The sequence below is a fragment of the Nannospalax galili genome, unplaced genomic scaffold (assembly GCF_000622305.1).
Source record: "Nannospalax galili isolate Female #2095 unplaced genomic scaffold, S.galili_v1.0 scaffold34, whole genome shotgun sequence".
Classification (NCBI taxonomy): domain Eukaryota; kingdom Metazoa; phylum Chordata; class Mammalia; order Rodentia; family Spalacidae; genus Nannospalax; species Nannospalax galili.
Genome location: NW_008338996.1, coordinates 8,325,436 through 8,350,279, shown reverse-complemented (window position 1 = coordinate 8,350,279; position 24,844 = coordinate 8,325,436). Strand labels below are relative to the sequence as shown.

General features: G+C 42.0%; 1 protein-coding gene across 1 annotated transcript in view; it reads right to left on the bottom strand.

Annotated features, from left to right (window-relative positions):
• The window catches only part of Tnc (tenascin C), a 94,215-nt gene that overhangs the window by 27,706 nt on the left and 41,665 nt on the right, over nucleotides 1-24,844 (bottom strand). The window contains exons 8-15 of the mRNA XM_029563684.1: nucleotides 23,701-23,964; nucleotides 16,151-16,423; nucleotides 15,370-15,642; nucleotides 14,519-14,791; nucleotides 12,498-12,770; nucleotides 9,983-10,255; nucleotides 5,587-5,862; nucleotides 1,213-1,485 (exon numbers count right to left, since the gene is read on the bottom strand). Coding sequence (XP_029419544.1) covers nucleotides 1,213-1,485; nucleotides 5,587-5,862; nucleotides 9,983-10,255; nucleotides 12,498-12,770; nucleotides 14,519-14,791; nucleotides 15,370-15,642; nucleotides 16,151-16,423; nucleotides 23,701-23,964 — 2,178 coding nt within the window. The remainder of the gene's footprint in view (nucleotides 1-1,212; nucleotides 1,486-5,586; nucleotides 5,863-9,982; nucleotides 10,256-12,497; nucleotides 12,771-14,518; nucleotides 14,792-15,369; nucleotides 15,643-16,150; nucleotides 16,424-23,700; nucleotides 23,965-24,844) is intronic.

Below are 24,844 nucleotides of genomic sequence, written 5' to 3'. Positions count from 1 at the left end.
TATTATTAAACAAGTTCAAAGCCATAACTTGTTTACATTTGCTTTCTGTCTTCCAGTGGCGGAGTGCCCATCCACTGTGAGCTCTTTTTCTTTTCTTTTTGAAAAGACAAATAAACCCGTGTTAATGATCTGTGGAGCTATCCCTGACAATGCTAATGATTATATTTCCCTTGAGCTGAAGCAAAATGACTTTTAAAATGTTATGATCTTTTGGCTTTGTTCTCAGAATTGGTTAATCTACTAAAGAAGGTTCCTACTCTTGACTTTCTTTCCTGTTTGATATCTTTTCTTCCAAATTTAACCATTAGAAAAGTGTTTAGATGATAGAACTGAGACTTAGAGCATACATATTCGTATCCATGGGTTTGTTTTGGATTTCCTTAACTAGACAAAACTCAAGGTCAAAGTAATTTTGGAGTTGAGTTTCCCAAAGTGTGTCTAAAGTAAAGTATTCCTGTTTGATCCCCTTTGTTTAAAGGTATTCCTTGTCAAATAAGTTTGGGAAATATCGATGTCTCAGAGATATACAATCAAAGATTCTGAAAAGTCTTGTGGCCAAAGATCTTGCTTCCAAACTTATTTGAACATGAAACCACCAAATGAAAGCTTTGAACAGTCTATAGAGTTTGTAATCTCTAGAAAGACTTTGGGAAACACAGATTTTTGACTGTTAAGGTTGTTAATATGATATTTCTGTAGGGATTATTATGGATTTAGTCTGTGTTGAAGAATCTCTCTGATATTAGTTTCTTACCAATTTAATAAATTCCAGTTTAGTTTTCCAATGACAAGACCACTGAGTAAGTTGGTTAAGATCACAGGTTGAGACAGTAAAGGTTTTAAATATCTTTTCAAAATATACTCATCAGTATATTTCTTTTGAGAAGGCTGAAATGTACCTGGGGACCAGCCAGGATGAACACAAAAAGGTAAATGGTGTAAGCACACAAGAGCTATAGGCAAGACATGGACCAAAGGCCTTGGAGTACCAAAGGGACACATTTCCACCTTCTCATTTCCAGGGTGGGAGTGGGGAGTGCTCATTAGGTATGTGAAACAAGGGAAAGTGTTGAAGAATATGAAAGAACAGACCACGTCTTCTGATTAAATATGGGATACAGATATAGATGTTAAAACCATGGTGATCCTGTAGACACATGACATGGAAAGGGACCAGGAAGAGGAGAGAATGGCTCACTTGAATCAAAATACCTGTAATAGTCTCAGCCCTCAAGGGCTTGGTTTGCTGCCCTTGGGTGAAGCCAGAGACTGTGACCTCATAGCCAATGCCAGTTATGAGGCCTCTAAGCTCCAGTTTCCTCTGGGTTCCTGAAAGTGTGAATTCTTGGGGGTCCAGCAGCTTCCCAGAATCCACCACCGTTACTAGAAAGCTGTCAAAGGCATTCTCCAATGCCATCCAGGAAACTGTGAACCCGTAGGGATTAATGTCGGAAATGGTTAAGTTTTCCAGAAGGGGCAAGGCCTCTGAAAGAAGGGAGGAGTGAAAATGACTCAGGTTAGCAGCACTGACTCTGCTAGGACAGCATGTCTCCACGAACACCGATAGATCCCCAGTCAATCATTCCACAAGTAACATTCTCAGTAAAAGAACACTGAGTAAGAACATCTTAGGTGGGGCTGGAGAGATGGCTCAGCAGTTAAGAGCATTGGCTGGTCTTGTAGAGAACTCAGGTTTGGTTCCCAGCACCCACATGGCAGGTAACAATCAGTTTCAGGGATTCTAACGCCCTCTCCTGACCTTCAAGGGTACTGCACCCATGGGTACACTTACATACATGCAGGCAAAACACTCATGCACACAAAATAAAAATAAATAGATAATAAATAAATAAATAAATAAAAATTTACATATCTTAGGTGCCTGATAGTGTTATGTAGAGTAATCATCTTAACAAGACTATCTGGTATCATTCTCATCTACAGGTAAGAAAATGCTTTCTAAAAGTTGGAATAATTTGGCCAAAGTCACAAGCTAGAATGTAATAGAATAAGGTCTTTAGCTGAGCCACTGAAGGCCACATATTTTTCTATGAACATATAGAATACCTCATGTCAGGTTTGAGCCCCTTATTTACTTTTACTGTTTTTGCTTCTGAATTTGAAGAAAATCAGATTTTTGTTATTGCTGCAAGTAAACTTCCTTTTTGGTAAATTTCGTATGTTTCTCCCCCACTTCTAGTTCACATTTTGAACTGAGTCATTTGGGCCAATTAGTGATACCAATTCATAAGTTGAGATTACAGGAGCTAGTAAGATATTTTTTATTTGTCCAAACTAATAGTTTATATTTATGGCTGGTAAGGGATTCTAAGATTTGTTATTTTTTGCTGTTTATTTTCCTGGATAACATTAGAAAACAAGGACACATCTGGGTCCTCAGGAAATTCTGTTATCATGTTTTATTCATTCATTGACCAAATATTTATGTCCCAGGCACTTTTATTTCCTAGTTGCCAAGGGGTCTGTTCATATATTCTTTGGGATTCCCAAAGACTGAGCTTGTATTAGCCAAGTTTCTGTCAATAACTCCCAGTTGAAGAGGCTGCACATCCATTGTTCAATCTAACTCAATGATGCTGAAAGGTAGATATTGCTACCTATCCCCTAATCTCAATGACATCTAAGGAAACAGTTTAGGATTTATACAAGATCACAGATCTACTAGGGGTCTAAGCTGGGATCCAAGATGGTCTTTTGGCTCCCAGTTCAGTGTTCTTTCCAGATCATAAGCCAATGTCTAACTAGTAATCCCTGTCAGCTGGCACATCCTGAGGCATTGAGAGGATTTGAGGAGATGGCTCAAAGCATCCTCTTTAGTAAACCGGCACTTAGCAATGCTGAATTTACTTTTTATCAGAGGAGGAAAGGAGACAGGAATTCCATGGCCAAGTCTACTTTAGTGGCATCTAATTTAAAACCTTTTCCACTGAAGCTGAATTGGAACTTTCGAAGTGATAAATGACCTGGCACTACTGGCCAAAGTCAAATCCATGGGCTATAAAGAAAATTAAAAAGAAGTATTTGGTGACTGAATGAATAAGTGAATGAATGCCTTCATCCAGAACTAAGCAAAGTCTTACATTTTGCTGTGGCTTGGACTTCCTGTACTTATTTTGAAACAGTTAATTTTTATTTTGAGGAAATTTTTAAATGTGATGATTTCCCAAGAATCATAACACCATCAAAGGGAAAGATGAAATTGTATATACCACATAAATATCCTTGGTCTGTAAGACAAGGATATCATATGTTGGTTTTATTTAGATAAGTGACTCTTTCCTTTTATAGCTGGCCTCTGCACCTCAATGCCATCAAAGCAGTGAATTCCACTAAAAATGAGTGCTTTCAGGCTAATTAGTCAACCAAGCACTTGCTTCTTTAAAGTGTAGCCTTTCACATTAAGGATTAGCAGAGACAATACTATTAACTGGCTCTAAGGTTCCTTCCTAAGAATAGCTCTCTCAGCCTCCCTTTGGTTCTGCTGGAGGTCCTGCAAGAGGTAACAAGTAAGGGCCTGATGGGATCTGTGTCATTGAGGCAGTGAAACTCTTTCCCCATACCTGCTTCTCCTATGTGATGTAAGAAATGGCTGTGTCCTGTCTTTTAACGTGATCTAAGTGTTTTAATTCATGCTTGATGACTGGGCAATAATAATAATTAATAATAATAATTTAAAAATCTTACATCAAAACATTTCCCATGTTGTAATAATAGGGATATTGTAATTGCATAGTCCTAGGCTTGTTGGTTATTTTAGTTATTTATGTGCTATGTTGGGAAGCAACTCTAAGGCCTAGTGTATGCTAGGCACATGCTCTACCACTGAGCTATACCCCAACTTTGTTGGTTACTTTTAAGAAGATGATTTGCTTCACACTATTGGGAGATTACAGGAAGGACCCAGCATCTATAAAATACACATTGGATGCTAGGCAGTTGCATTTCACCATGTCTGCCCTATTCCTGAGGTACGGTGCCAGGAGCCCCTGTGGGTGCCTTTCTCCAAATATAAGGAAATTGAGGTTCAAACAAGTTTGTAACTTACCAAGGTTATGTAGGTAAGAAGATGTGAGAGAGGTTTAGAAACTAGCCAGGCTTGATCTAAAATATCCACACTCTTTCAGAGTACCATAAATATTTCACGGACTTATTAATGTATCTTGCTTATAATAATTTAGACTCTGGGAGGGATTGGCTTAGTATGAAAGTCAGATGGGAAAGTTTGTCTCCTGAGTTGGAAGGCAAGAACATCTAAGCATTCTGAAGTTCTTTTTCAAGTTAGAAATTACTTCCCTGATTTTCAACATTTCACTGACTTCAAATATCAGTGGATAACATAGGCAACATTTCTTTATGTGGTTCAAAGAAAATTCAGAAGTCAAATGTAGTAAATGGAAATGGATGAGATTTAATGTACCTTGGAATTGGTCTACCTTCCCAGGTTGAACTCTGTCAATCTGTTGTACTTAGAAGTTTTAAGAGTAAGATTTTTGTTTGGTTTTGGAATTTTTAAAAATGACAAATTATATGGGAGGATGCCAATGGGGCAGGGTGTATAAAGATGATTAAGATGTTGTATATGAGATAGGCAAAAATTCAAAAAAAATTTAAAAAGGACAAATTACAATATTTCTGACTATTAGAGGCAACTGGGACAGACAGTTTATGGCTTACGTAGCACAATTTATGGACAAAATTCCCATCCGAGATCTTTACTAACTTAGAACTCACTTTTCAGCCAGAATCTCTGAGCTGTGGATAAAGCATCCTATGAAACAGGGCACAAAACCCCTCTGAAACTTCATACCACTGTGGAGAGCTCCAACAGTGATGGTGATGAGCCTCTCCTCAGAAATGTCAGTTCTCCCTTAGCATTTCCCTTTGATATCTTGCTACTATGAACAATGCTGCATAGCAACCCAAGTGTCCATCAATGGACCAACGGATACAGAAAATGTGGTAAATGCACATAGCAGAATCCTATACAGTCATGAAAGAAGGGAATTCTGTCATTCTTGATGTCACAGGTGAACCGAGAGGATATTACGCTAAGTGAAATAAGCTAAGTACAGAACAGCAACAACAAAAACCACTTCATGATCTCACGTCTATGAGGAATCGACGTTGAACTCATGGAAATAGAGTATTGAATCATGGTTACCAGAGGCTCGGATTGGTCAAAAAGTACAATGTTCCATTAGACAGGAGGAGCTTCAGTGAGCTACTGCATAGCATGGTGGCCAAGTTAATCATAATGACTTGAATGTTTCAAAATTGCTGAATGACTAGGTTTTATATATTCTCACCAAAAATGTAGGTGAGATGCTTGATATGTTAATTATTTTGATCCAATTACCCAGCACTGGCACTCTATGCTTATGTTAAACATGGCTTTGCCCCTGATAGATATGTACAATATCTATAGATTAAAAATAAAAATAAAGAGCCTTATGTTTGGAGTCAAGACCGCATTTGGGATTGAATTTTCCTAATTTAGAATGTCTATCTCCCTTTCTCCTTATCTGGTGCTAGAATCCTAAACAGACAATGGGAGCCTTTGAATACCTGTAACGACAAAGGCAGTGAGGGGTCTGGTGGGGTCGCCAGCCCAGGTGGTCCCTACCACACTGACTTCATAGGCAGTGTTCTCCACCAAGCCCGTGATGTGAGCTTGCTGTTCATCTCCAGGGACTGTGAGCTGCTGAGACTCATGCAGTGAATGAACATTGCTCACATTGATAACAATCTTTGCAAAAAGCCCAGCTTGAGTGGTCCATGACATGTTGAAGCTGTCAGGAGTAATATTGTTAAGGATTAACGTGCCCAACTGTGGCTCTGGCTCTGAAGGGAAGGAACATGACAGAGAGAGAGAGAGAGAGATGTTGTTAAAGGAAGCAATAGATTTCTTCAGAATGCCACCATAGAGTGTGAATGTATGTATATATTAATGTATTCGCAGAAAAAAAATAGGACATTAGGCAGTATCTACGCTCGCATTGATGATAACACCTGGGAATTTATTGCTTTTTATGAAGGCATTCATTTACGTTCTTTTATAAAGTATAAGAGCTTTAGTCACTTATGAAGGAAAGTGAACAAGGCATTAGAACTATGGATGGGATCCATCTAGAAGGTATTGTGGCTACATTTTCCAAAACCTGTGAGGGCCACTGGCTTTTTAAGATGCTCCAGGGAAAGACAATTTGTGTTGAAAAATCCATCATAAACAGAGATTGTTATATTTTACCATAAAGATTTACAGTGCATGCTTATTTTCTAAACAGTTTGATAAGCTGGTTCTTTAAGGAAACTTATGTAATCTTGTTTATCACAGCATTTCTTAAAGCTGTTGATGAACTGATAACCTATATTAGGAATGTCTTTGAACATCTCAAGGAAATAGAGCTCCAGAGAGCATGATTTAGAAAGTGCTTCTTGTTCCCAGTGTTCATTTGCTCTTTCTGGATTGCATATTTTAAAGGTTAATAGCCATATGAGGGAATTTGGTCATTGGTGTTTGGAAACCTAAAGGTATGATTCATAGGAAAATCCACACCTCATCCTAAGTACTATAAAGATGAAGATGACTTCCATTAAAAAATTCCCAGTGGCCAAAAACCTGAAGGAAAACAGAAAGTTACGTGCTCAATTTTCTGACTAGCCTATTTATTCAATGGATAAATTGCAAAGGTGGAGGATTCCTGGGGCTGGAGAGAAGGTTCAGTGGTTGAGAACACTGACTGCTCTTGCAGAGGACCTGGGTTCAATTCCCAGCATCCACACAATGGCTAACAACCATTTGTAACTCCAGTTCTAGGTGATCTGATGCCCTCTTTTGACCTACATGGGCACTGCACGACATAAGTGCACTTACATACTTGCAGGTAATACACTCATACACATAAAATAAAAATAATCAAGTATTTTTAAAGAAAGATGGTGGATTCCTTTGAGGTTAAACTTCGCTTGTCTCTTAAGTCTAAACCCTCAGTGACAAGAACAGCTCATTTAATGTAACAGGCCTTCATGGCTAGTTTCAGCTCAGACATACGTGTGGCCAGCCTTTTAAATAGTCATTTATCAAATAGTACTAATACTAAATACTAAAATAAGTTAAACTCAGATTGCATGTTAAAAAGAGGCAATCGTTCTAGAGGACTGAGCTACTAATAGGATTTAGGGTTGAGAAGAGGGAGATTATTTTTTCTCAAGGACTTGGGAGTTGTTTTGCTCCAGCTCCATATTTGGAGGTAAGGAAGGGGTCACCTAAATAATCTTTCACTGTAAAAATGCATGGCTTTTATGTCTTGGAGGACAAAATAGATCTGGCTCGGAAGCCCCATATAACCATAGGCAATGGTCCGATTTTCTTATCAATTTGAGATGCTACTAATGTTTTCAGCTACCACATTAGCAAATTTCTTCAACCACATAAAGGATACATCTTCCAAATTGAAATGTTTTTCTGTAACAGTCTTTTACGTAACAGTCAACACCTGAATTCCTGACGCATCCTCATATTACCATAAGAAGATTTTCAGTGTCAATTCATTCATCTTGCAGATGAGACCTTGGTTCCTGAGGTTACTTTTACCTTCATCTAACTCTCAGAGGATGCAACCAAACTGCAATGTGAAATGTAAGAAAAATCCCAGAAAAATAATGCCCTAATGCTAGTTAGGGTGTAGTCAGTGTTCCATGCAAGCAAGGGACAATTGTTTCCTGCCTCTTCTAACCCTTAAAAACAATTCCTTGACATGCTATCTGCTTCCATGAAAGACAGACATGTTTAAAGATGTAATGCTCTGAATATTCACCACATGCACTGTGCTTTTGACAAGATGACGGATAGGAAGAAAGTTCTGACACTTTGGAACAGATTTCAGGAGGTGACTATGTATGCTTGACAGAATACATATCAAAAGAAAGCAGTCTGTTTGTCAGAAATGCAGACAAAGGAAAATTTCCAGAACAAGATGACACTACTCAGACTTCACATGCGGTTCTTGGGTTGGGATTTAGAGTCTCCTTTCAACATGCTAGGGGCACTACTATTTAAAATCTTGGTCTACAGAAGGAGGCTACAGATCATTCTGACCCAAAACAACATGCACACATTTGCATGAGAATAGATGCTACTAGATTGTTCAAGGCTGGATGAGAAGATGGTTTAGAAATTCAATCAAAGCAAGTCAGGTTAACTCAATCCAAACAGAGCATCTCCAGATGAGAGAAGATATTTAGGTAAAAGCAGTAGGATTCTGAAGTTCTTTAATTTGGGGTGAAGTGTATTTTAAAGTTTTAAAACTCTGATTAGATGGTTCTATCAAACTGGGACAGAGCTAGTATAAGGAGAGGGTTGAAAAGTGGCATTAGCTGATTTTTAAAGTGTTGTTCAGAGGGAGTTCAATGGTGACTGAAGAATCCATAACGAGAAATATCTGTGGTCATACGGACCTGAGTATGAGTCTGAGCATGCTGACTGCCTATCAGCCCATGAAGGTAGTGGTGTCCTTAGAAGAAGCTTTGAGGTTGGAGAAGTGAGAGGTGCAGAATGCCCCAGGCATGGAGCATACCACTGTTTTCTGGTGGTTATCAGAATTATTAACTTCTACAGGAAGACTACCATAGGCAAGTTCCTGAACTTTCTGCAAGATGGACATATTGCTTCAGGACACATTTGAGACCTGCTTCTAAAAGCAAAATTTGGCTCCTAAAACCAGACAATTACATATGAAAACATGTCCATCTAGTTCAAAATCAAAACATAGAAGACTAAATCCATAACATTGTAGACTCTACCTTACAGGAAAGGAACTTGTCCTTTGTTGAAAACTAACATGAGTCAAACAGATATGGCTGATTGATTCAGTTCCTTCAGTTTTATTATACTTTTACCTGCTGAGTTGGAAACCTGCTATTCTTGACTGATACAGTTTGTAGTCTCATAAAATGAGGGCAGATTCTCCCTGAACCATTGGTGACCTAAGTAGCAGATAATTTTGATGCTATGCCAGTTCCTTTCTTGAGTTCCCCAGAAAATGAACTCCTTTTTTGTGAACTGCAAGGAAAAAAATTGTGTTTCTCCCAGACTGTATTCATTTTTCTAGTGTGGGGTATATTAGTTTATCTGTTAATAGAAGGCATTTTCTGAAATGCAACAAGAATGCTCTTTTGAATGGACAAAGCTCTCCTTTCTAAATTCACATATGGTTCCTTCTTACCGTATGACAGAAAGCATCTGGTACAGCATATGTGTACAGACAGCACATATCCAGAGTGAGAGCAGTTTGCTTCTTTTGGAACCAAGCTCCTTATATGAGCAGGACTGTTATACTTTAGTTTTTGCTATGTGCGTTCACTGTTCTTGGACCAATGGCATCTTTCTCAGTAGAGATGGTATTCAAGTTCAGGTAATCTGGCTAGTGTGACTACCTTCTGCTCATCTGATGAGCTACCTTTATACTTCCTTTTTACTTCTCTAGTTCTAAACAAAACATGGTACTATTGACAATTGTTTTAAGTCACTAGGCTATTTGGATATGAGGGTATTCAAGGTTCTAGGAAGATGAAGATGCCAAGATACATAAAAACGTGATGTTTAAAACCTCTTTGTAAGAGACATACTTCCAAGCCCAGGGCAACTTTCATGACAGTTTTTAAATTGCCAAAGCGCGCGGGGAGGTGGGGGGTTCCCGTCTCTAGATTCTTCAATCTAGAACAAACTGCATATGATTCTTCCAGTCGTCTGCTCATCATAAATCAGGGATGTGACTTTATGGAAGTACACCATTTGGGTGGCTGTTGGAAAACAGTTTTGTTAGAGAGTGCAGCAGTACAGCATCCTAGAAATGCTAGCACACCATGGCTTGTACTTCATGGGTGACGAGTAGAAGTTGCTTCATCCTGCAAAGAAGGACTGTGGAAAGAGCACGTCAGAAACTAGAGAACGCTCATGTACCTGTGGTGGCCGTGGTACTGATGGTTTTGGTCCTGATGCTGGGAGCAAGTCCAGAGAGGTAGACAATGAAATCAGTACTAGGGGAAAGCCCTGAAATGTGGGCAGTTCGTTCAGCACCAGATATGTTATATTCCACTGTCTGCAGCAACCTATTAGAATCAATAATTTCAATGGTAAACGTGTCGAAGATTCCATCAGTAGCTGTCCAGGAGAGATTGAAGCTCTCAGGAGTTATGTCAGAAACATTTAGGTTTCCAATTTCAGGTTCTTTGGCTGAAAAAGGAGGGGGTAGGAGAGAAGAAAGAAATAAACTGAATTAATCGTCTGCTTGTGTTTTGAGATGGAGATTGTTAGTTGAACCATGCCTGGGGAGAAGGATCCAATAGTTCAGGGTTATGGCGAGATGAAGCGATGTTATCGGTCAGTGCCAATGAGAGAGAAAACGGGTTTTGTTAAGAGAAAAATGAACAAAGGAAGGTAGGGGAACTACATTTCTCTGTTCTGGTCTTGCCACGCATGATCAGGCCTGGTGAGACACTTTGAGAGAAAAGACAGGCTGGCTGGTTTCAGAGGGAACTGCTTCATCTTAGCCAAACTTGCCACAAGGAACCCTGCCTCAGGGTCACTGGCCATCAAAAGATATGAAGGCTGGCCACTTCTGGTCTCTTGAACTGCACTCAGGAGACTGGCATTACTCGGATGCTTTCTGCAGCCATCCTTGGCTTTTAGGGCACGCCTATCTATCCAAACGAATGCTAAATAATTCTAACATCATTGCTCTCCCAAGGTAGAACCTGAGGCTTCTGATTTTTGTCACTTGAAATGATGTACCCATTTCTCAGTGCTATTCTTGGTTATTTTCTCAACTTTAGATAAGGGCCAGTCAGCTGTTCCCATCATCTGTTAAAATAGCTTGTCCCCTCTTACTTGTGTCTACATGGGCCAAGAAGGCTGTCTTGCACTGCCAACCAGGATGGCTAAGCCAAGGCAATTTAGACGACACTTTTCAGCCAAGAAATAATATTTTGCCTAAAAGATGTCCTGCCAGCGCTATTCCGAGCAATAGAAATATAGCATGCAGAGGGCAGACATAAGCGGGATTTGGGAAGCTAGTACTGTCTCTTCAACCAGAAGGAAGAGTCCTGATCACAGAGACACAGATCAGATGAATTATGGGCCTTCTTCTCATGGGCCAAATCATCAGAGGCAAAAATGTTGCTATCATTAAAAAGAAAAACACACATGCACATAAAAATATGATGGCATCCAAACCACTAGACCTGCAGGAAAGATCAGAAGTTGTGGTGATTTCTTTGCCTTCTGGGAAGGGGTGGTTTGTGGAAGTCAGATAAAAGAGCTGTGGAGCACATTCAGAGAGCCTCAGTTGCAATTTCTAGGCATTCTGAGGTCACTGTCCATGCGGCAGTTGTCTGTGTTTTATGTATCTATCAATGACAGTTCCCAAAATCACTGAGGCTAAATTGCAGAGCTGTGCTCTTGAATCAATAAAGATGTAAAGGTTTGCTGCGAGAGTTTAGTTGCAGCAATTATATAAAAGAGAACGCAGTTACACGCCAGACAGAGCAGCAGCCTCTGTGGAGTTTCAAACCCATGGAGGCACATCACAGAGATGAGCAATGGAAAACTGGACTGGGAAGACTGTTCACGTTGGCAGGTTCCCAGGGAAGCAATGAATGCCTTGTAACAACTGGAACAGAGATGGGTAAAACATAATGTATCCATTGAGCTTGGGGCTGAGGGCTTGCCACTCAAGGGCCAGCACTCTGGGGGAACAACTTTTAATTCTCAGAGCAAAAAGGGCTATCAGTTCTGTTACATTCATAACCTGGAGCATTTCTTTCTCCAAAGGCTGCTGTGTCTTGCTAAAAAATAGCTTTCTTTTCGGTATAGTCTTTAGTCAGATTGTACTTTCTTTTTTTCCTTCTTGATCTGTTTGGTAATTGGATGCTCTAACAATGACTCAGTATCTGAGAGAACTGCCTGGAGGAAGGTAATTCAGCTCTCTTATTCTGCTCACTTCATTTTAAAGAAATATTTCTTAAATGCAAGCCCTGTGGGGCCCATCTCCACGAGGGATTTTGAGATAGTAAAGCACCACTTTCAAGTGGTGAATGATTCTCTAAAATAAATGACCTGTATTCTACCAGAACCCACATGGAAAAAGAGGGGGCCTTTGGTTTTCTGCCAGCACTGAAGAATGGAACAAAAACTACCAGGCTGATTCCCAAAATAAAAAAGGCATTATGTAAAAGAGATGTAGGACTGGCCAGGTAAAGCATGAGAGTGGGAGCCGGAGGCCAGAAAGGGCAACATCTGCATTGTTCATCATGACAAAAGGCATCAAGACAAAGGAATAGCTCACAGGCAGGGCTCTGAGCATGCACGGCTGGTGGGAAGGATTCAGCTATGGAGAAAAACTGACTCCTTTGCCATCTCTTGGAGAGAGGAGCAGTGAACCTTGGGGACTGAACATGGACAGGGGAGGAGAAGATACCTGTGGAGGCCTCAGCAGAGATTACTGGTGTTCTATGGCCCCGGATGACCCCATAGACAGAAACTCTATAAGGGGTAGCAGCCTTGAGGCCCGATACGTCCACAGCCCGGAGGCTGCCAGGCACCGTGAGGTTTTGAGCGGTCTCCACTTTGTTGGCCTCCTGCACCTGAATGACAAAGTGCTCATAGGCCAGGTCATCTGCGGTCCAGTTGAGTGTAAGGCCATCCCAGCTGACCTCAGTCACGGATAAATCTCCCAGCTTGGGGAGAGCCTCTGAAGAAGGCAGAGAGGTAATCTGTCAGTGCTGCAAACCAAGCGAGAAGGCTAAATGCCCCACAGCCCCACTCCAGGACAGAGAAAGGGGAGAGAGTCTTTGTTTGGTTTCTGGTAATCTGGGTATTTTTGGATTTGGATTTGGTACTCTGGCTATAGATCTGTTGAGTTGAAAACAGTCATAAATGGGAAAATCTGGATCATGTCTCCTTGAAAGGCAGAGATATCTGTGCCAATGCACAGCCCACTGGGAAGTCCCTAAGCATGCATGGCCCATGGTTAAAGACAACAGGGCAAAGATGGGATTGTGGAGTTGGGGTAAGGACGTGGGAGTAGTTAAAAGTGCAAGCTTTGGAAGCCGATAGACCTTGGATGGAATTCCAACACAAATATTTGCTGGTTGTCATCCTGGGCATCTTGGTTTCTCTGAGCTTTCGGTTTTAAATGGAGTTGACAATATCATCTTGTTGGGTTGTGATGATTAGATGACATTTATCAACATTTCATATTGTGTCTAGTGCATAGCGAGTGTCTGATAAATGACAAGTTAAAAAGCATAGCCTCAGTTTCATGTGGGAGAGGCTGACCTGCCTTGCTTTATTACCTAAGATTAAAGATCATCTTGCTGCAGGCTACCTGCGATGCACTTGCATTTCTAAAGCATGCGCCGTCTCAAGTCCTGACAGATGTGCTGTTTTATCTCTGAGCTTGTCTCTGCTTTCAGGGATCAGAGTCTACGCACTAGATTTTTGGCTTAGCTCTTCCTTGCCTACCTTCTCAGCATTTTAAGAGAAAAATCTCTGCGTCACAAAGCAAGGCTGTGTGAAATAAGCACGCCTACTTTTAATTTAAAACAATTCTGTTTTGCTTAGTAAATGGAGCAGAGTGGAGCCCACTATTAATTTTTTTAACTATTCAGGAAGGAAATTAATGTAGTCATTATTGCTGATTAAGAATGTGAAATGTGGAGAAATCCATTGCTTTGAGATATTTCCCAGGACTCAGTGCTATCTTCCAGCTTCGTGTGTGTGTGTGTGTTCACATGTGAGCAGTTGGCCATTTACTCTGTAGACCCTTTTGAAGCTATTTCTATACACCTCATGAACAGTTCACAGCTTTCTGTGATAAGTGGAACATTGTATTTTCAGGGGACAAATCGAGATGAATTGCTTTTTCTTCCTAACGTGGATGAAGAACATTGAGCTTAAATGTACCGTCCTTTCTTGGAAATGTTCTTAGCTCGAGTATCTGTTATGGAGAAGGACTTGGATGATTTCTGCACAAGAGGACTTATTGCCAAAATCTGCAGAGACCTGAATAGGCATTGGGTATTACTTAGTGACTCTGAGAGCATTAATAAAAAGATTTCTCTAGAAAGTTACAGTCTTATCCTGTGCCACAACTCAGCTGTTCATGGTGTCTCTTATGACAGTAACTATGGTATGCTTAGCTGTTCGCTAGTCAATGCTGACTACACTTTCATTCTTTAGCTATGGTTCATGGCATTGTTCTGAAGCAGGGACATATCTTGATTTGAAGATGAGAAAAAAGGCACAGAGATGCAATATAGCCAAGAATATTCATCCAGTCTACTGGGTAGGTCTACTGAGTCAGAGACTGATGTTGCCTAGCAACCACACTGAAACTGAAGTAAGGTCTCTCATCCTATGGAGGATTTTTTTTTTTTTCATATTCTAGGGACAGGTTAGCATATATCACATGTCTGGTTTGGGAGGAGGGCCATGTACCTGTGGTGACCTCTATGGCAAGGGGTTGAGTGCGGAGACCTCTGACCTCACCATGCAGGGTAACTGTGTAGGGAGTACCAGCCCTGAGGCCTGGGATTTCCACAGAATGTAGGTTGCCAGGAACGGTGAGATAGCGAGCCCCTTCTGTCTGGCCAGCCTCCTGAACCTGAACGATAAACTGGTCATAGGTTCCATCAGGTGTGGTCCAGTCCAGTATGAAGGCATCCCAGCTAAGCTTGGTCACTGTGAGGTTTCCCAGACCTGGAACCTCCTCTGTACAAGACATGGAGGGGCTGAGTTACTAAAAAAAGGCAATTACACACTGGGGTTCAGGTTTGACGGGGTTTGGCTCAGATTGGGATGAGCTGTCTGGTTAGTGTTGACTACTGATGTGTGATTTACTGCGGTACTGAGCACACTCTAATTGTTACAATTAAAGCCAACTTTCTGGGAATGAAAGGTGGTTTTAGGAATTGCTCAAAACTTCCATTCTTGATATACAAATAGGGCTATAGGGAGCTCTTCAGTATTCTTAAAATGAGCTCAGACTGATTTTATTTTTCACTTTCAAATGGCGCTTTCCAGTTTTTTAGATATTATGAATGAAATTTGTTTTGCAAGAGAAGTTACCTCTCACTTTTCAAAAAGAAGAATAGGTGGAATTTTCCATGGAACCAGCCACCAGGCTAAGACTAGAACTTGGCCAAATAAAGGACATGACATTTGGGAAGAAGCAGGGATGATTCACTGGTATTTCCCCAACAAGGAAGGGGCTAATCCCCATTAAGAGCTTTCATTCCTCTTGAGCAGAGACGGGAGATGGAACAAGCAAGTAGATGAGTTTAGAATACCTGTCAAGACTTCAACAGAAAGAGGGGCTGTGCTGAAGTCCTGCGTCACCCCACGGATGCTGACATAATAGCGAGTGGATGCTCTGAGCCCAGGCAGGTCCACGGACCTCAGTCCTCCAGGGACGGTGAGGTTCTTGGCACCTTGGGTGGTGTCAGCCTCTAGCACCTGAATTAAAAAGTGCTCATAGGCCCCTTCTGGAGCAGTCCAGTTGAGCTTGAAGGCATCCCAGCCTACCTCGGCCACCGTGACCTCTCCCAAATTGGGAGTCTCTCCTGAAGATGGACAAAAAACCAGTTTAAACTACATAGAAATATCTAAGGAATCTTGAAGACAAGAATAGCCTTTATATCACCCAAAAATGTGACTTTCTTTAGATAAGCATGCATCATGTAACTTCCTAAAATTAGAAATAGGAGAAGAAAGATGTAGGAAAATATTTGTTTTCTTAGCTTATTAAAGAATTGCCCTACATGCCTGTGAATACATGACTTATTTGCTTTTGAATAGCATTTAAACATCTGGTAACATGGGAACCTGCTTGGGCAGCTAATGGTCCTGTCCTGAGTCATGTAGACTATCCCAGACACTGTACAGTTTATGTGAAGTGTTAAGGTGGCCTTGGAGCTGTGTCACTTGATGGCTTGGCTGTCTACCATCACACCCCATGGCACTAAGGCTTGTGGCTAAGCAAGGCCATTCCAAAACTAATTGTATATGATTATTCTTGGGCAGTTTTCTGCTGAGAAAAACAGAAGCTTTAGATACGAAGGCGGGAAATACCTGTGAAGGTCTCGACAGAAAGCACTGGTGTTCTATAGCCCTGGGTCACCCCATAGATGGAGACTCTGTAAGGGGTGGCAGCTTTGAGGCCTGGGATGTCTGCAGCCCGGAGACTGCCAGGTGCTGTGAGGTTCTGGGTAGTCTCCACCTTGTTGGCCTCTTGTACCTGAATGACAAAGTACTCATAGGCCAGGTCATCTGTGGTCCAGTTGAGCATGAGGCCATCCCAGCTGGCCTCAGTCACGGTGAGATTTTCCAGGGCAGGGGCTTGTTCTGAACAATGACAGAGATATGGTTAGTTAAACTATTCCCCAAATGCTGACCTTTTGAGAGCCCAGCAAATCCATCGTCCAAGTCTCAAAGGCCCTTGGAGTCTCTGTACCAAATAACATTACTGACCCCCTTAAAATGCCAACAGACTGGTTAGTACAGTACTGATTTTATGTTTGTATATAGTTGAGTTTTCTTTGGGAAATACATTTTCCTATTGACAACTGTTCTAGGGAGGTAAACTCCATACGTATGTTAATGAGGCTCCAGGACTCAGATTCCAGTTTGCACAACAGTTGTCATTACATGAGGGTGGACCCAGCTGTTTTCAGGTCTTGGTCCTGCATTCTGTGCTTCTGTATGCTCTTAGACACACTTAGAGTTCTTTTTGTACTTCTTCTATCTTGCCTGGAAGGTCTGCTATTGTTTAATTTGGACTTTTCATGTTTCTAGAATTCAAATCAGTTTACAGCAACTACTCCAGTAAAGAATGTCTTTGAGCCTCTTAGCTACATACTCTGTTCCAAAGGCCAAAAATTTCAAAAGTGTTTGGGAGTTTGATCTAATCCCTAAATGATTTTAGGGTTACCTCTTCGGGGGGGGAAATGTTCGAGTAGCAAAGAGCCCCACTAAAGAAAGGAAGGAAGGAAGGAAGGAAGGAAGGAAAGAAATAAAAAAAATAAATCAAAGAAGAAGAAAGAGTACATGAAGTTGTCAGAAAAAAGTGATGGGGAGATATGGGAGGAGTTGGAGGGGAGAGAGTTGGTGTGGATTTGATCGAAACACCTTATATGCATGTATGACATTCTCAATAAATTCTTTTTTTAAGTTAAAAATAAAGTCTCGGGCAGTCAGTGGTGACTGATAACTAACAGGTAATAATTATTAAAACTCATAATAATTACAAGTCATATGCTGTATAATGATTTCCTCATCCATGTGCCTGTAAGTAACCTTTCTGCTATATTCCTGCAAGTAGGCCTTTGCCCATGCTCCTGTAACGAACCTCTGTCATGTTCCTGTAAAACGACCCTTTATCATGCTTCTGTAAAGAGCCTCAATAAGCTCATTAGTTCACCAAAAAAAAAAAAAAAAAAAAAAAAGGATAATGGTAAGTTAACACTGTCAGAGGATGAACTAAGAAAAGTGACAGGCTTTTGAGACACTGTCCCTTACCGGACCCTGGAGAAACACCTTATTAAGTTCTGTTAAAATTGAAGGATTCATCTCTTTGTCCAGAGCACAGAAATTTGATAAAATCTCCCAAGTCTGAATCTTCCTTAAGGAGATCATTTGCTCAGAGCTGAGGTTACGTGAACTCTACATGATCTTACAAACAAAGGCTCTCTCTGGAAATGGATCCTGTAAACCAGAGGGTGGGAACCGCCTTTGCTCCTTTAAAAGAACAAATCATTTTTCTTTCTATTTCCTACATAGCTGCTGTTTTCAAACGAGCCCTATATGACCATGAAAACAGCCTTTTTACTTGAAAATGTTAGCTTGTGAGTTGGGTGAGGTCATCCTTTCAACAGGAAAAAGAACATTTCTTTTCTAGAATCTATTTCACTTAGATTTTTCAAACTATTTCATATTGCTAAAGTTACAATGCTTCAAATTTCTTCTTTCTTTTTAAAAATTCATTTTTCATTTAGGACACAGGTATACTAGGTGGGAAAACCATTGGGTCATATTTGACCTGCTGCCTAGTTTGATATTTAGCAAGCTGATATTAGTTTGGATATCTTGAAATGGCTGAAAAACAGCAATCAAACTAAACTAAGGAATGATATTTCATGATGCCTGAAAGTCAAATGAAATTCAAATTTCGGTGTTATAAATGAAATTTTAGTGGAACACAGCCACAACTTCCAGATCCACATGGTAGATGGATGCTCTTGTGTTAGGACCGAGTAGTTGTCACAGAGACTGTCTGACCTAAAAAATCTAAAATATTTATCATCTGGCCTTGTACAGAAATCATTTTCACTACCTGAGCTTGAACGATCATCTATGGATTCTTTGTTTAACCTAATTTCATGTCTTGAAGCACACATTCAAGTTCTTTACCAACTACACATGATCTCTACAAGGAGGGGAACTCCAAACTCAAAGTGATGTATCTGGACTTGGGGAAAGGAAGGAGGGCCAGTTATCCTTTAACCAATGTGCCCTTGTGAGAGCAGGAAGAAGGCTTCTAGATATGATTACATCTTTGGTCTTGAGATTTCAGCACAGCTCAATTCCCAGCATGCCTTTCTCAAGAATCCCAAAAGTTCTCGTGCATAAGAAAATGTGAGGGAAAAAAAAATCAGATATAAGCAAAAAATAAGCTAAATGCTTCTGGCTCTCAGACTCTTCTTTGTAGAGCATTTTCCTCTTTCCATTCTTCCTGCTGTTCAGAACCACTAATCAGAAACTCAGGTGACACTGACAGTGTACAACCTGGCATGACTAAGTCCCTACCTCCCCTCTTCAGATATCTATTTTAAGCCGTATCGCTAGTCATGATATGAAATATTTTTTTTTCCCCTGAAAAGGATTTCAGATGCCAGGTTGCACACAGTGTAGGGAGGATCACTTAATGTGGGGAGGGAGGAGGTGATTACAGATCATCCTGGCAAAGCTGCTACAGCACCCTTAGAAAGAGAAGAGGAGGCAAACAGCAGAGCAGGGCCCTTCCTGCTGACTCCTGTCATCTCTGGGCATCGGTTTTTGTTGCTTCTGAAGCCTCTACCCAGTGACCTCACACTGTCCTTCTGTCTTCACAGTACCACATACATATGTACATGACAACGGTTTTAGTGTGCCTCTTCTCTCTACTTTGGTTATTTCTCCACTTCTCTTGCCTTTGACTTGTGTAGGTAAATTGACAAAGAGCACTGGTTTGTTACTTGCGAGCAGCACGCCGTCACATCTGCAATGCAACAGAGGCTGTTGGTCCACCACCCAGACCTCGCTGCTGAATACATGCTGCTCGAATAAGTAAAAGGTGAACGTGCCACTAATAAAGTAGGCAGATGAATGACAGGGTGGAATGAGAGTTATGAGAGAAGGGAGATGCTCTGAATAAAGATGCAGTGGGCAGTCGTGGAGGCGAGGATGACGCTGCACAGAAGTGCTGACTCTTCATTTCCACAGGAAATGACACACTCGTGGGTTTACTGCTTCGGTGGCCAAAGGTTCCCATTGTCCACTTGCATCCCAGCTCCCCTGGCATCCCATGATGAAAGGGCTGTTGTCTTTTTCTCACAGCTGTGCTTCGGAATCTACCCTCTGAGTAATGTCAGTGGGCCTAGGGAGTCAGACTTTCCAAACCTCTCTGTGCTCATGGTGGGCTGAACAGCTGCCAGGAGGATTTTCTCGCTTTGTTGAATTCAGAGCCTTAGAATCTCACCATGTAGATGGTGATTACCATGGGCTGGCAGGATGTGGAATCCACTCTGCACTTACTGGTGGGAGAGATTTATTTTCCCACAGTGAGGGGAAGGCCACCTCCAACTCTGAAGACCCCCAAACTCCAAACTCACTGTCTAGAGATTAAAACACGCTAAGCACAAAAGTCTTGACTGCCTTAAGGCTTTCTGGGGTCTCTGTAGCTCTCAAGAATGAAGCCCAAGTCCCTGAACATTCACTCTTTGTAGCTGGCCCTGATGAAGCCTTAGGCCTTGGAGCCTATTGTTCTCCCTCTTAGCCACACAGTGAGGCTGCCTGGCCTGCTTCGAGAGGATAAGGCTTCCGAGCCTTCTAGATAACTGTTCTGCCTGAAGGAAATGCTGCTGTAGCCTCTCCACTCTCCCTATTCCGTTGCTTTGTGGGGCCTCATCCAGGTTCCACCTCTGTTAAACCTCCTCTGAGCACTTCATCCTCTTTGATAGGTACATGCATGATGGAAGTCTGCTTCTATCCTGTGAATCCTCCTCATCTCTCTAAACCAGGTGGGCTGCATCCTATCCATCTGAGTTTTGATTCTGTCTTTCTCACTGCGGGGTGTACCATTTTGTGTCCCTCTATTCTGTCAACCTTGCCTGACTCATATCGTATACTCACAGTGTATTAAATGAATATATATGGGAAGGATAAATATTTGAACGAATTTCACTTTGTTCTACAGAAAATCAAAATGGTAAATCAGAGCAAAACGTTCTCTTATTACGGCAACTGTGATTATGAGGAAAATCCTATTGTTCTGTCTCCCAAATACATGAGAATATCTGGGATGTCACTCTTGAGTTGTGGGTCGCTGTGGAAAGATGTTTCAGTGGAAAGATGCTTCAAGGTCCTTGGCTTCTGCCTACCGTCCTTACTTAAGGCTTGCTGTTGCTCACAACAAATTTATAGCCTTTGCTTTGAAGTGGAGTTTAGGTAATGAGAACATGAATGTGGAAAGAGGAGAAAATGGAGAAAGGGGAGGGCGGCGATGGGGGCGGGAGATGCGGCTGGTACCCAGGATTTTCCTCAGTGCTGACATCAAAGTGTCTTTCTCCTCCTGGCCCCTCTTTCCCCCTCACTCCCCTCCCTTTCTCTTTCCTCCTCTCCTTTCATTCTCTCTTCTTTTAAATCAGTCTGAAACTGGCTTAACGGCTTCCCACATGAATGATTTCCCTGTCCTTAAAGATGGCAAACAGCTGTTAATGCAGAGGTAGGCAAAAAAGAGAAATCAGAAATTAGCAATGCTGACTGTGGAGCAGCTGGGCCCGCAGATGCTCATGAAGCTCACCCCGGCCTGGCTGTGCTCCAGGCACTGCTGGACTGCAGTGGGAAAAGAAGACAGTTCCTATACTCTAGCGACTGGTGGGAGGAGTTCAGGGATAATTAGCCTGCTATAGCCTAAGGTCAGGAGTAAGTATGCAAGGAACCCTGCAGCAGGAGGGCTGGGCCAGCATGAGGTACCTTTCACACCGAGTGCTCAGAGGGCTCCTCTGTTTGAACGATAATTAGCCTGCTATAGCCTAAGGTCAGGAGTAAGTATGCAAGGAACCCTAGCAGCAGGAGGGCTGGGCCAGCATGAGGTACCTTTCACATCGAGTGCTCAGAGGGCTCCTCTGTTTGAATAACACTTGAACTGAATGAGACAAGGGAGAAGGCTCTGTGGAGAGCTGGGAGAACAGCAGGTGCAAAGGCCTGGTGGTGGAAGCAGGCTCAGCTTATATGCAAGGTGATCTCCGTGAGATGGACAAGGATGTGAGTGGAGGAAACAAGGCCAGAGAGGCCAGACTTTGAAGGGCCACATTGCCCCTGGGAGGGTGTTCTAATGTACCTTTTGTATTTTCTCATGAAGCAAAACAGCCACACAGGTGGTGTGATGAGCACACAGATTATCCATACTTTCCATATAGTGCCACATCCTGGAGGATATTAGCCCTGTCCCAGGGCTGTGGCTGGAGTCCTGGAATTCCTTGGAGGAATCTGATAGAGGCTACCAATCCCCGACTTTCCCGTAAGACCCACGGATGAGACGTGGTATCCTGTAGACATCTGCCTTGTGACTGAGCAGAGATGGGAGTTTCTTGTGTAGCATTTGTTAAGACTCTGGGGAAGGCAGAGAGAGGAGAGAAGAGGAAGAGAGGGGAGAAGAGAGGGATTTCTTCTTTCTTATATTTCTGATTAATTTTTCATCCCTTGACACCCTATAATAAGCTCATGTAAAGTTGAAATATTAATTCTGGGCTATAGAGCTATCTCTTTTTGATTCCACTCCCCTACCATTGATTAACTTCCCCTTCCAAGCATCTCTGACCTCATCTCAGTGGGGAACAGTCTGTGCACAGTCAACAGAATCCACCACTGTGCTTATTTCACACCTGGCTAGATACTGCTCTTTTGTCTAACAAATTTCTCTCTTTTTCTCAGGAATAACCATGATTATATGTGTACCATGATCTGTTCTGACAGAAGACTAACCTTTTCTTGGTGTTATCTAGAACTAAGGTCGGCCACTAATGTGTAAGGAGAAGCTATCCAATGGCCCTGGTTCAGAGCTTCGGTTCTTCCTTCGTTCTGTTGCCTAGAATGCAGATGTGATGACTGTGCTGCAGCTGCTATATTGTGACACTGAAGTGATTTTGAGAATCGGAGCTAAGGCCTAAGAATGGTGGAAAAGACAAAAGCAGCCTGTGGCTCTGACAATTCAAAACTATTATACAGTCTTGTGAACTCCCTGGCTCCAGATTTCATTTTATGGAGAGAACTGATATTGAGAATTCTGTTATATTTAGTTGAAGATATTAGTAAATAATGTGGACGCTGCAACACGTTTCCAAATCATCCCACTGTAAAATCCCTTTTCAGATTACCAAGCCTCACTCAGCTGGGTAATGTCTGTGTTAGGTTACTAGCTTTGCCTATTTCTGATTCTCCTGATTTCTTTCCTCCATTGGGTACTCCATGATCCTCTGAGCATCCATTCCTCCCCAAGGACTGTGAGAAGATGCAAGGGATCAACCCAGCCAGGATGACTACAAGACACACTTCTCAAACACCAGCACAGTACAATGTATGCAGTAGTTGTTTAATACTTGTTTGCTGACTAAATTGGACTTTTGAGACTATTACTTGCCAAACACTGAAAATGTAAAATTTACCACCCACACATCTTGAATACTTTGTGGTCAAAATTGAATGTGTCATTTTACATATAGGAAGAGCCATGTTTTTCCTGGTTGTCTCTTCAGCTCAGCCACTGAGGAAATGTGACAAGCTGAAAGGGCTGGAAGGGACCCTGGACTGACCAGGGAAAATCAGTGAGCCTAGTCACGACTAGAAGAAAAGAGAATGAAGGAAGGGTGCTGAGGGACCATGCACACCTCTCCAGGGTCACCTAGGAGAAAACAAGGGGCCAGCAATAAAAATAATCTGTGAAAAGTAACTATACATTATCACCAACATCCCGGTCATCTATAAAACAATGGAAAGTAAATTTGTCATTAGATTAAAGAAGAGAAATAAATAGTTTAACAGGCTCCACCGAAAACACTATCTAAAATTAAACAGCAATAACAAAACTTAACACAAGCAAGCACAGCTCCAGATGCTTAAAGTTCTATGTAGGAATTCTTCATAGTCGCTATTGCTCAGTGAGGAAACCTGGTTCAATCTGCCGATTGGCAAGAAAAAAAGTTAATCTTTAGGAGAGACAAGGACGCTTCCATTTCAACACGGCAGACAGAGTTTCACGGGGAGAGAAAGGAACATGTTTCTCCTCCAGGCATCACATATCTGGCTGAAGCGGCGTTCTACCACCCGGAGTTGGCAGAGGGCTTAGGGAGCTCAGGGTGACTTACCCGTGGATGCCTTCACACGAGCTGGCTTGCTCTTGTGCCTGCCCTTCTCAGCGCTGAGGAGTATGGTGTATTCCTGCCCTGGCCCCAGGCCTGTCAGGATGTGGGAGGTAGCGTCCCTTGGTAGTTGCACCTCCACGGAATGACCTGTGGGGAGGCTGTAGTTGAGGCGGTAACGGTCAAACTTGGCCAGTGGTGCCTTCCAGAACAAGGTCAGACTGTCCTGGGTTGTTTCAGACACCTGAAGGTCCTTGGGGGCATCCATTTCTGGGAGGGAAACAGAAGGATGAATCTTTAGGCTGTGATGCACAGGTGCTCCTGGAGTTGAATGTCCCCTACATTACCCTGGGTCTGCCACTGAGGGACCATGTGACTGCAGGGCAATGACCTGAGTCTCGGTCCACATCTTCGTGAGACAAGCCCAGTTTCATGCTATGTTGTTGGATTTGAGGAAGATCAGAAATAATATAGTGATATAGCCAAAGTATGAAATGCTACTCAATAAAAATCCCTTGCAAGAGACAAACAATTGACACAATAAACAGTTGAGATGGGTCTCAGGTTTTATGCTAAAGGACAGAGCCAGTTTCAAAATGTGACTTGTTATTTTGCTAAGGACTGTACATTTGTGCCCCCCTAAAATCAGTGTATTTAAACCTAATCACCAAGGGATGACACTGAACATTTGGATAGGGATCAATGGCAGACTTCATGATTAGGATCAATGGCCTCATAACAGAGACCCCAGAGAGAACCCTGCCCCTATGATACACGAGGACATGACAGAGATTCTTCAATAAGCAGGAAAGAGTGCCTTCCCTAGGCACTGAGTTTTCTGGCATCTTGACCTGTACTTCTTAGTCACAAGGCTGTGAGAAACAGAGTTCTCCTTTGTACAAACCACTGGGTCTAAGGCATATTTATTGTAGTATTCCAAATGGACTGACACATGTCAGATTTATTAAATGGTAAAACTGTAGGGCTGTGCAGAGCAGCAGGAGGTAAGTGGTCATGGTGCGATGGCTCATGGATGGTGGGTCCGTAGGATGGAATTATTTTGTCTCCTTGTAACAGCAACTTCACAAACCTACACATGACAAAATGCGCAGAGCTACACACACACACACACACACACACACACACACAC